This window comes from Stegostoma tigrinum, chromosome 6 (assembly GCF_030684315.1).
Source record: "Stegostoma tigrinum isolate sSteTig4 chromosome 6, sSteTig4.hap1, whole genome shotgun sequence".
NCBI classification, from domain to species: Eukaryota; Metazoa; Chordata; class Chondrichthyes; order Orectolobiformes; family Stegostomatidae; genus Stegostoma; species Stegostoma tigrinum.
Genome location: NC_081359.1, coordinates 107,789,913 through 107,802,696, shown reverse-complemented (window position 1 = coordinate 107,802,696; position 12,784 = coordinate 107,789,913). Strand labels below are relative to the sequence as shown.

General features: G+C 43.4%; 1 protein-coding gene across 3 annotated transcripts in view; it reads left to right on the top strand.

The window, feature by feature from the left end:
- uvrag (UV radiation resistance associated gene) overlaps nucleotides 1-12,784 on the top strand; it is a 334,866-nt gene that overhangs the window by 52,317 nt on the left and 269,765 nt on the right. For 2 of the 3 annotated variants that reach the window (XM_048533001.2, XM_048533000.2), the window contains exons 4-6: nucleotides 3,913-4,074; nucleotides 5,927-6,001; nucleotides 10,062-10,147. In XM_048533001.2, coding sequence (XP_048388958.1) covers nucleotides 3,913-4,074; nucleotides 5,927-6,001; nucleotides 10,062-10,147 — 323 coding nt within the window. The remainder of the gene's footprint in view (nucleotides 1-3,912; nucleotides 4,075-5,926; nucleotides 6,002-10,061; nucleotides 10,148-12,784) is intronic. The other variant, XM_059646839.1, reaches the window with a different exon arrangement.

The following is a 12,784-nucleotide window of genomic DNA, read 5'->3' as shown; positions in this document are numbered from 1 at the left end:
ACTTTATTGTCTTGGAATTCTCCAGCATCTGCAGTTCCCATTATCTTTGATACCATTGGGCTGCAGGGTTCCCAAGCAGATTAGGAGTTGCTGTTCCTGCAACCTTCGGGTGGCGGCATCATGGCACTGCAGGAGGTCCAGGATGGACATGTCGTCTAAGGAATGGGAGGGGGAGTTGAAATGGCTTGTCACTGGGAGGTGCAGTTGTTTACTGCAAACTGAGCAGAGGTGTTCTGCAAAGCGGTCCCCAAGCCTCCGCTTGGTTTCCCCAATGTAGAGGAAGCCACACCTGTGTACAGCGGATGCAGTATACCACATTGGCGGATGTGCAGGTGAACATCTGCTTGATGTGGAAATTCTTCTTGGGGCGTGGGATGTAGGTGAGGGAGGTGGTGTGGGGACAGGTGTAGCACTTCCTGTGGTTGGAGGGAAAAGTGCCAGGTGTGGTGGGGTTTTCACCAGCTTCAAAATCTCCTGTCCCCCCACCACTGCATACCAAAACCAGCCCAGTTCGTTCCAGCCTGTCTAACCTGCTCTTCCTCTCAGCTATCCCCTCCTCCCACCTCCAAGCCGCACCTCCATTTCCTACCTACTAACCTCATCCTGCCCCCTTGACCTGTCCATCCTCCTCGGACTGACCTATCCCCTCCCTACCTCCCCACCCATACTCTCCTCTGTATTCATCTTCAGTCCACCTCTCCCTCACTCCCTATTTATTCCAGAACCCTCTCCCCATCCCCCTCTCTGATGAAGGGTCTATGCCCGAAACGTCAGCTTTTGTGCTCCTGAGATGCTGCTGGGCCTGCTGTGTTCATCCAGCTCCATACTTTTTATTTTGCAATAGCATGTTTGCTGTTTTTGCATATTTTATTTGTACTCTTGGTTCATTAGCCGATCCTTCCAAGGTATCGCTCCACTTCAATATTCATAGCCCCTTCCATGCCGCTGTCTCTGCCGATTTTATAGGGTATTCAGGTCAATCTTGAGCTGCCAATCCTGTTCGCTTTCAGCAAAGTCTCATTTATGGCCACATGATAGCACTGCTATTTATGCCTTAGCCAGTCTTTTGTACTTCAGATTCCTTGCTTTAAAATATGTTCCCTTTTGCCTGGCTAAATTTCATTGTTAATTGACCTTTTGTTTCCTCTGCCTTCCAGACCTGAATGTGAGAAATTCAGATTTAGGAATTAAAACATACCTTGGCCTCTGTTCTCTCCAGTTTTCCTAGTCAAGATCCCACCCCCTGCCATTCTAGTTTGTCTGCCTGAACAGCATTAGCAAACCTCCCTGGGAGAATGTTAATTGTTTCTGTTCAGACGTAACCTGTCCAACTTGTACAAGTCCCATGTCTCCCAGAAACTGTCCAGTTTCTCAGGAATCTAAAGCCCTTCCTCCTGCGCTACTTCTTCAGATACACATCTGCTCTGCCCTACTGTGACTAAATTCACGACTGCAAGGCACCGGAGTGATTTGGCGATTACTTCCTTTCAAGTCCTGCTTTTCAATTTCCTACTCAACTTGATAAAGCCTGCTTGTAGCACCTGAGTTCCCTATGTTATCGATTTCAACTTGGAGCATTCCATCTTCCTCAGTGTTCAAAATTCCTTGTCGCCATTCTGTGACGTACTTGACTCTGACACTCTAGAGGCAATACACTGATAGTTGCGTAAAGGTACAAAAGTGCCTGTCTGTTCCCCTCACCAATTACGTTGCTGTTCTCACATTGCAGCTGGACGGCCAACCCTGCCACAGCCTTGGCTCTTGCTGGTTTTCAGAGAAAACAACAATTTCACCATGTTCCATGACCGAAGACTTTTGGGTAGAGGTGGGATTTCCTGATTTATCTGCTGAGTTTCATGCCACTATCCTCCTATCTGGCAGTCGCCTATTCCGTCACTACTTGTCTGCCACCCCGCAGCTTAAGACAATGTCCTGAAATCTGCCATATACATGCTCTTTGCCACACTAATGCATTGTCACGTCCTCTGCTGCTGATCCAGAACCCACACCAAGTTTTTCCGGCTGGAAGCACCTGCTGTACACATGATCACCTAGGTTGGCAATAGTGTCTAGGAATTCCCTGTACACATGGTCATAGAGACTGCCAAGAGCACCTGTGGTTTCCCATTTACTGAAGTATGTCCAAATCACAGTCCTGAGCTTGCCAGACATAGCTGAACTAGACAGAATGTGATTGTTTGCTTAATCCTCAAGCAAAATATTATTCTTACTGTCAAATAGTCCCTTAATGTGTCATCAAGCCATGCAGATGTATTATCTTTGTAGAGCTTTAAAGCTGGACTTAGCACCTTAAGTAAATCAATACCTGGTCACAAGAAGCAAGAGAAATACCTACCTGCTGTCCTGTTACATTGCACTTCACTATTCTTCAAATTGTTCCTTTGCTGCTCTTCCTGCTTCGGGGTCTTCTCCACTTGCGCTGCTCCTTTTTGATGCTGCCATTGCTTCCCCATTCCATGCAGGTCCGGTGCCAATCTGTCTGCTTCTGTCTCAAGTCTCCTGTCCTATCAATGATGCTGCCTGTTACTTCCCAATCCAGGATAATAAAATGTGAGGCTGGATGAACACAGCAGGCCAAGCAGCATCTCAGGAGCACAAAAGCTGACGTTTCGGGCCTAGACCCTTCTAGGCCCGAAACGTCAGCTTTTGTGCTCCTGAGATGCTGCTTGGCCTGCTGTGTTCATCCAGCCTCACATTTTATTATCTTGGAATCTCCAGCATCTGCAGTTCCCATTATCTCTGATACTTCCCAATCCAGGACTTGTGCAACAAAGTCAATTGCTCTAATATGCTGTACTGCGAGAGGTGTATCTGATTTCCTTCTGCTCCAAAGACCAAGGATGAATCCTGAACAGACAGAGGAATTCTCCTCAAATGTCCTGGTCAATATTTATTACTCAAGTGCCATGAGAACATGTGGTCCGATCATGTTCGTATTGCTTTGTATGGGAGTTTGTATACAAATGGCTGCTGTTTCCTTACACTTGCACCCCTAGGTGTCTGTTGTATAGTTCCTTAAAAGTGGAGCAGCAGATAGACAGAGTGAAAACATGTTGCTGGGATTGGAGGGCTTGAACAATAGAGGCTGAATAGTCTGAGGCTATTTTCCCTGGAGTGTTGGAGGCTGAGGAAGACCTTGGAGTCGAGATAATCATGAGGGGCGTTGATAGAGTGAATGGCCAGGTCTTTTTTTCCAGAGTAGGGGAGTGCAAAGCTGGGGGACATAGATTTAAAGTGAGAGGGGGGAAAAATGATTTAAAAGGTAACTAAGGGGAAACTTGTTAATGCAGAGGGTGGCGCATGTATCGAAAAAGCTGTCAGGTGGTGGTAGAGGTCGGCACAATCACAGCATCAAAAAAGGCATCCGAATGGATACATGAATAGGAAGGGCTTGCTGAGATGTGGCCAAATGCTGGTAAATGGACTAGGTCAGTTGAGGATATCTGGTTGGTATGGACGAGTTGGACCAAAAGTTCTGTTTCAAGCTGTATGACTCAATGATTAGACTTCAACGGTACTTATTGACTGAAGACTTGAGGTGGTTTGTTCTGTAATTGTAATTAAAATTTAATAAAATCTACTGTCAAAATGTAAGGCTTTCTCCTTTCCAGTTTGTACTGCACAGTTCCCACAGGTTTTTATTTTTCTTACATAACAAAGTGTGAGGCTGGATGAACACAGCAGGCCAAGCAGCAGTTCAGGAGCACAAAAGCTGACGTTTCGGGCCATAGACCCTTCATCAGATGAAGGATCTATGCCCCAAACGTCAGCTTTTGTGCTCCTGAGATGCTGCTTGGCCTGCTGTGTTCATCCAGCTTCACACTTTGTTATCTTGCATTCTCCAGCATCTGCAGTTCCCATGATCTCTCCTTTATTTTCTTTGTGTTACAGAATCCAACATGGAGGAGTTTAGACTTTGGCTTGATGCCAAACCGCCTAGATACTTCTGTGTCATGTTTCATGGTCAGGATTTGGGGTGGAAAGAAGGGACAATATCGCCTTGTCATTGAGTGGAAAGTCAATCTTGATGGATTGAAGTATCTGGGACAGCAGGTAAAATATCCTTCTATTGACTGACTGAGAATAAATGAATCCAGGTTACTGTAACAACTTACGGAAATTCAAGGTATTTTGTTTCGTTGTTTTCTCATGCCACTTCTCAATTGCATGAACCTGTCTAGCCCTCATTAGAATAACATGGGTTACTGTGTTTTCAGAGCAAATTTTGTTTCTAAGTTTCATTCAATGCATTAACTAATGGATTGTCACTCCAGATCTTGTAGCAGCATTTCTACAACTTAAGTTGTTAGAAATCTGAAATAAAAATGAAACTTTGCTTTCATCTAGCTTTCCATAGTGTCCTCCAAATGCTTATTGCTCAACTGAAATCACAAAAATGTGTACTTACTTAGTGATGAGTGTGGGAGATGGCTCTGTGCAAAAGGTTTCTAACATTTACAACAGTGATTTACACAACTTAAAACAAAAGCCCTTATTTCTAAAATGATTTGTCCTGAGGTCATGAAAGGTGTTATTGGAGTGTAAGCTCAATCTTTTCTATTGTTGGCAGACCCACTACTTTGAATTTCACTTGGGTGTCAGATTTGGCGAAGGAAATAAAAATACTGTCTGAAAAATCTGTTACTGCCAAGATTGGTAAGCAGCTCAGGGAAAATCATTTAAGTGTCACTGTTTCTGTCGTAAACCATACTCCAAAAATATGTGAAACTAACTTGTTGGTAACTAATGGGGAACTTCTCATTCTGTCAAACCTTTATAACACACAAACGTAAGAAATAGGAGCAAGAGTAGGCCATCTGGCCCATTGAGCTGTTCAGTAAGATTGTGGCTGATCTTTTCTTGTGGACTCAGCTGCACTTGTATGCCCAGTCACCATTATCATTAATTTCTTTACCATTCAAAAATCTGTGTCTTTAAAAACATTCAACAAGTAAGGTCATACTGAAGTATACAGGATATTGTGGTTAGCAACAGGCTGTTGTAATTTGCAAGGGGAAGGTTGTGGGTGTAAAGTACAAATTAAAATTGAGGTGTTGTAAAATCTATTTTTATCTCATGTTAAAAGCATTGTTCTCAATTGGACCGATGAGCGGCTAATCCTAATTTTGACGGTCAACAGTTTGACAAGTGGTGGAAACATGTCGAGTTTTAAAAAGACATTGATTAACCTTGGCAATGAAATATGTCTTGGAAAGACAGCAGGATTGGACAAGAGTAAAGGTGAAAGTACAAAAGTTAAAGTGGATCTAGTCACAAAATGTGGAGAAGTCATTCAGCATGAGCAGGAACGAGGAACTTTTAGTTGAGGTTTACAAGGAATTGTAATGCATTCCTCTTAATGAAATGTGACATCTCTAAAATTCTGAAGACCGGTCAATGGGATAAATGCAAGGGAGACACATGTACAATGTGAGGTGCAGTTATGTTCTCGAAATTTCAACATGTTTGCTTTTAATTTTTGCACCCGTTTTTTCTCAAGAATCGGAACTGCAGTTCCAGAGCAGCCGCATGTGGACTTGAAATGTTAACTCCGCTTCCCTCCCCACACATACTGCTGAATTTCTCCAGCACTTTGTTTTCATTATTGCCCTATGTAATGTTGCACTTGTCTGAGTAGTTAGTTAGAATAGTATACAAAAAATAAAAACATGAGTTTTAGAAAATCTGCCACTCTGTCCTCATTAGGTTTCCATGTCTCCAGATCCACCACACTGGGTTCGGCTCATACCTGCCTCTGCAATGGCTGCCCAAGCCACTTAGTTCAAGGATGTGTCAACAAGTACTGGCCTTGCTAGTGATGCCCACATCCCGTAAGAGTAAAGAAAAAAAATTACTTTGTTAACTTTGCTGTAACTCTTAACTTAAAGCTTCGATTTTGTTTTAGATTCGTGCACGTAATCCCAATGAGGTAATATTTGGATTGAATGATGGCTACTATGGAACACCTTTTGATCACAAGGTAAAGCTTTTGACCCACATTCATGTTACTGTTATTATAGCTGATGACAGTATAATTCCATCTAAAAGACTGATAGCTTGTGAAATAAGTTCCCTGAGAAAGCTGCTCAGGAGTGTAACTGGGCTCTGGACTGTTTTGCCTTTCCAGGGACAACTGATGGATGTTGTGACCAGTAAATAGGTCAGGTTGCTGCATCAAAAGACAACTGGCTAGTTTGAATCTAGAGCTTTTTCTATTAATGTTTTAGTCCACGGAAGAGGTGTTCATAGTGACTAATTGGTGCTTGTTGCATTCGTGGTTAAATTGTTATCTACATTTTGAAATTTGTTCTGTGCAATTGTTCAAATTTGGTGCTGTGCCTTGTTTTGAAGTATAAGAAATTTGAAAACCTGCAGCTTGCAGTAGTAACAGTTCGCAAGTCAACGTAAATTTGCAAAGTTGGTAGTAGACTGATAGCTGCTGTGTGTTTCTGATATTTGGTGTAATGGGACTATTTGGAAGCTCTTGGCTTTTATTTCCAACTGGGTCAAAATCCTGAATCCCCCTCCATAATATTATTTGTGAGCATACGTACACAAAAAACTATAGTGATTTAGAAAAGTAGCTCACTGTCACCCCCACCCCCAAAAAAAAAAGCAGTCAGAGATGGTCTATAAGTGGTGATTGGACAAATAATACCCACATTTCATGAATGACTGAGGTGGAATTTCTTCTGACTGTGGTAAATCTGAGAAATTCTTTCCTACAAGAGGGCAGACAAGGCTGAGTCATCTAAGTATATTCAAGGCTGAGATATTTTTAATCAATAAAGAAATCTTGGAGTGTTGGAGTTGAGGATTATCAGGTCAATCACTATCTCATTGAATTGGCTCTGCCATTTAATGTGCCAAATGGCCGCCTAGCGAGTTTTGAGAAGATTTGTAGCTCAGGTTGAGGTTCTGGATGTGAGTTTGCTAGCTGAGCTGGAAGGTTAGTTTTCAGACATTTCGTCACCATTCTAGGTAACATCAGTGAGCCTCCGACAAAGCGCTGGTGTTATGCCCCACTTTCTATTTATCTGTGTAGGTTTCCTTGCATTTGGTGATGCCATTTCCTGTTCTTTTTCTCAGAGGGTGGTAGATTGGCTCCAAATCAGTGTGTTTGTTGATGAAGTTCCGGTTGGAATGCCATGCTTCCAGGAATTCTCGTGCGTGCCTCTGTTTGGCTTGTCCTAAGATGGATGTGTTGTCCCAATCAAAGTGGTGTCCTTCCTCATCTGTAAGGATACTAGTGATAGTGGGTCATGTCGTTTTGTGGCTAGTTGATGTTCATGTATTCTGGCAGAAAGCTCACCACCAGGATACATGAACATCAACTGGCCACAAAACGACATGACCCACTATCACTAGTATCCTTACATACAGATGAGGAAGGACACCACTTTGATTGGGACAACACATCCATCCTAGGACAAGCCAAACAGAGACACGCACGAGAATTCCTAGAAGCATGGTATTCCAACCGGAACTCCATCAACAAACACATTGACTTGGAGCCAATCTACCACCCCCTGAGAAAAAGAACAGGAAATGGCATCACCAAATGCAAGGAAACCTACACAGATAAATAGAAAGTGGGACATAACACCAGCGCTTTGTCGGAGGCTCACTGATGATGTTACCTAGAATGGTGACGAAATGTCTGAAAACTAACCTTCCAGCTCAGCAAGCAAACTCACATCCAAAATGGCCTACTTTTTACAGAATAAAAGCAAAGTGTGTGGAACCAGATGATGAAGCCACTTAGCCAGCTCAATGCACTCTGATCTGTTTAATTCTCAAGTTGCGTTTTTGGAGAAACCAAACATGCAGGAACAGCTGTAGCCTCTTCTGTTTGTTGAGGCCCAACCAGGTGCTCAGTGACACCATGGTTGAACTGTGGCATAACTCCATGTATATTCCTTTGACGCCTTTCTTAACGCACATTTTTATCTCTGATTTTAATTAACAACTTACCCAGCATCCACTGTGGAAGAGTTCCAAACTATTTCTACCCTTTGTGTATAGAAATGCTTTCTAACATCTCTCCTGAAGAGTCTAGCCCTAATATTCAGACAAATTCCCTAGCTCGAGAATGCTCAGCCAGTTGAAATTGTTCATCTTTATCTTTTTCTTTTCCTGTTACTACCTTGAAGACTTGATCAGATCACCTCTTAACCTTCTAGATTTTAGAGAAAGCAGGCCTAATTTTTATACAAGAAAAACCGAAAGAACTGCGGATGCTCTAAATCGGGAATAAACACAATTGCTCAAAGCTCAGTGGATATGGCAGCATCTGTAGAAAAAAATCAGCTAACATTTTGTGTTGTGACCCTTCCTCAAAATTGATTGTAGCTGGGAAAATGTAGGCTTATATTGCAGAAAATAGGGAGGGGAATGGGGGAAGGAGTAAACAATAGAGCCAGAAGAGAGAAGAGCAGTTGGATAGACCCAAGAGTCGATAATGACCTGGCTAGAAGGGTGAGTGGTTGTTAGTGGGGACTGTTGGTGACTAACAAGAGGTAGTGTGTAATGGCAAGCGATGTGATAACAAGGCCTGAAGTGTGGGTGTATGGGGCTAGGATATGGGACAGTTTAGGGCCTAAAATTATCGAAATCTGTCGGGAGTGCTTCAGGGTCCCCAAGTGGAAAATGAAGTGGTGCTCTTCCAGCTTGAGTTGAGCTTCGCTGAAACACTGCAACAAGTCAGAGACACAGATGTTGCTCAGCGAACAGGGTGGTGTGCTAAAGTGGCAAAATTTGTATATTTACATACTCTGAAATCTGAGCATCATTTTTGCAAACCTACTCTGGACTGTATCCAAGGCCAGTGTATTCTTCCTAAGGTGTGGTGCCCAGATCTGTTGTCACTACTCCAAGTGGAGTCTTAACTTGGGTTTTGTATACTTACGGTGTAATCTGTGCATCCATGCATCCCTGTCCTCGAGATGATATAAAGGCCAGCATTCCACCAGTTTTGATGATATTCTGTACCTGTTCATGATATTTCAAAAATCTACACACCTGAACCTCCCCAGGTCTCTTGAGATGTCCACTGTATTTAACTTAGTGCCATTTTGAAAGTACCCCGATAAGTTCTTGTCCAATCCAAAATGAATAATCTCACTTGCTTCCCTTGAAGCCCATCTGCCAGTTTTGCCCATTCACCTATTCTGTCAGTATCCCTTTATAATTTTGTGCTGTCATTGACTCTGTCTACAATGTTGCCTAACTTTGTGCCATCAGCAAATTTGATTGTCTCACACTCTGCCATTATCCAAATTGTTAATGTATAATGTGAATGACTGAGACACTAACATGCATCCTGCTGGGACACCATTGGTCATATCCTGCCAATTTGAGTACATACCCATTATCCCTACTTTCTGTCGCCTCCCACTCAACCAATTTCTCAGCCATAAGTCGTTTGCCTTCAGTTCTGTGGGCTGCTACCTGAGTTAACAATTTATATGTGGGACTTGATCAAATGTCTTTTAGAAGTTTATATAAACAGCAAAGTATAGGGGCGAGAAGCAACATAGTTTCTGGTTTATCCCTTTGTCCAATGGAGCTGCACATCTCCATTAGAAAACACCATCCTAATTTACAAACAGTGCACTAAGTTGACTGTTTCTTTTGGTTTCTGAAGAACTCTGAGCCACTGAAAGACGTGGCTCAAGTTTGCAAATGCTTTAAATGTTGTAAGTCTACAGCTGAAGCTCTAACTTATTACAACTTTCCAGACAAGGTTTCTTGAAATATCGCCTTTTGACAGAGGCTATGTGTAAAGTGTATGCCCAAGGGGCAAATACAGTCAACAAGATTATTCCTTTAGATGAAGCCTCATAATTTAGGTTTGAAGCAATAGAATATATTCATTCCAGCGTAGCTTGCACTTTAAACCACAAGTGTGCGCTGTTGCAGTTTCCTGACTGTTTAAATTGGAGTTGATATCTCTAAACTGAAACCAAGCCAAAAATGATTACTTCTGGTTCAAAATCGAATGAGTCCTCACAGTGATCGTACATCTTGTCTTTACTCAGGACCTCACTGAAAAGAGGAGGACCAACCTTCTACAAGTGGACCAGAGTTCAGTAAGGAGCTCGTACAGTGTCTTTTCCCTTCTCAGGTAAGGCACGCATTGAGAGATTAATCTTTTTCAAACTTAGACTTGAGATACAAGTTTACATAGGTGCCATCAATTTGAATTTCATTATTTAAATATTAGGTTGAGGTATTTGCAAAATGTACTTTAGTTTATTCTAAAGTTTTGTTTTTTGATGGGCCAGCCCAATGTACAGTCAAGACAGAGCTGAGACTTGTTGATCAGAAAATAATTAACTTGATTCCAGAACTAGACTATTTAGTATTGATGATTTGCTGATGTCACCTGAGGCATTGCACTTCATGTCACACTGTAGGCCAGACAGGGAATGTCTGGTACAGTGGGCAAGGGCATTGAAGGTTTAACACAGTGACACATAGGTTAAATGTAGAATTGAGTGCTTCTGTGATTAGCGCACTGATCTGATCCACCTGTAGGAGGTTGCCCCTTTTCTTTTCAGTAAGGTCCTGAGGTTTGTTTTTTAAAAAAGCAATAGATCTGGACAGTGTCAGTCCTCAAATTAACCACTTGCTTGGATGGATGGAGCAATAACAACTTCAGGAGGCTCAATCCCATCCCTGACAAAGCAGCCCACTTTGTCTAACGTCTATCCACCACCTTGGTAGTGCGACAGTAGTTGACAATTTGCAACAAATAGCACCCAGCCCAGCTCTGTCCAGTTATGACCTCGACCATGCAGAAGGGCAAAGGAAGCAGGTACACGGGAACTCGGCTACCTGCATGTTCCCCTCAAGTCGTGCACAATCCAAATTTAGAACAATTTTAGAAGAATTTTAACATAAGAACGAGGAGCCCCTAGAGTCATTCCTGCTATTTGATACGATCATGGCTGATCTTGTCTTGGACTCAACCCCATTTTCCTGCCCACTGCCCATAACCTTCAACCCATTAATAATTAAAGATCTGTCTATCCCAAATTCACTCAACTCCATGCCCCCGCATCCACTCTACTGTGGGGGAGTGAATGCCAGAGATGCACAACCCTTTAACAGAAGTAATTCTTTCTCCGAGATAGTAGGAACTGCTGATGCTGGAGGCTGAGATAACAAGGTGTAGAGCTGGATGCACACAACAGGCCAAGCAGCATCAGAGGAGCAGGAAGGCTGATGTTTCGGGTCTGGATCCTCCTTCAGAAATGGAATTCTTCCTCATCTACTTTAAATCTGCTTTCTCTTGTCTTAAAACTGACCCCGTTGTTCTAGATTGCCTCACCTTGAAGAAAAATTTTTTTTATTTACTTTATCAAACCCCTTTAGCATCTTTAGATATCTCGATGAAATCTCCTTCTTTCCCTTTTTTCTTTCATTCTTCTTCTCCTTGACTCCTCTTCCTCCAGCCTTCATCCTCCTACCATATTGGTGTTTGCAAATGTAGTAAATTTGTAAATTAACAGCTGTTTTAGATAAATGAATACACCTGACCAGGAACTGAAACTTGTTTTGCTCAGTACTGCTCTTTGGCACAAGCAAACCCTTTTGAATAAAGTTCAAGTATGAGTGTGAAAAAGTTGGTTTTTCCAAGAAGTCCCCTCCCACCCCCGACAGCACTGTCTGCCACCTCCACAGCAAGCAGCTCCAGAGGAGACAATAGCACCCAGCTCTGCTGCGTCTTCACCATCCCCCTGGACCTCCCCCTTACTGAGGATTAACAGTCAGTCAGTCCTCAGTAAAGGCTCACCTTTATCCCCGTCCATCCTAACATCGACGAATACTGCTCACGCTTGGATGTTGAACAGTTTTTCTGCTGCCTCCAGGTGAACCTTAAGTTCGCTTGGGTTATCTCTGATACCCCTCTGGCTCCCAGGTGGTTGCCAGAGATGGAAACAATGTCCATTTCAAGGCCTCCGCCTCCCACAGCTACCTAGAATACACCTTCTCCCACCTACCTTCCTGCAAAAATGCCATTCCCAATTCTTTCACCTCCGCTGCATCTGCTCCCAGGATGAGCCATTCCACTCCTGAACATCTCAGATGTTCAAGTTCTCGTTTTGCAAGCACTGCAACACCACACCTCCCCACCCCCTGCCCCAAACGTGTTCCCCGCAACTCCTCCCCCTCACCCCCTTCCCATAATAACAATCAACGCATGTCATCATGTACCACCCCACTAACTTCTGAATCCAGCCCATCATCCTCTGACACTTGCACCATTTGCAGTTTGAGCCTACCACAAAAAGACATTTACCCCTCCCCACTCTTATCTGCTTTCCGGAGGGATCACACTCTCCGTGACTCCCTTGTCTGCTCCACACACACCCCCCCCCCCCCCCCCCAAAACCAGCCCTGGCACTTTTTCCTCCTGCAACCACAAGAAGTGCTACTCCTGCCCTACACCTCCCCGCTCACCTCCATCATCCCAGGCTCCAATAAGACCTTCCATATCAAGCACATGTTCGCCAGCATATCTGCTAATGTGGTATATTGCATCCACTGTTCCAGATGTGGCCGCCTCTACATCGGGAAAACCAAGTGGAAGCTTGGGGACTGCTTTGCAGAACACCTTCACTTGGTTCGTACTAAACAACTGCACCTCCAGTTGTGAACCATTTCAACTCCCCCTCCCATTCCTCAGATGACATGTCCATCCTGGGCCTCCTGCAGTGCCACAATGATGCCACAACAATGCCACCTGCAGGTTGCA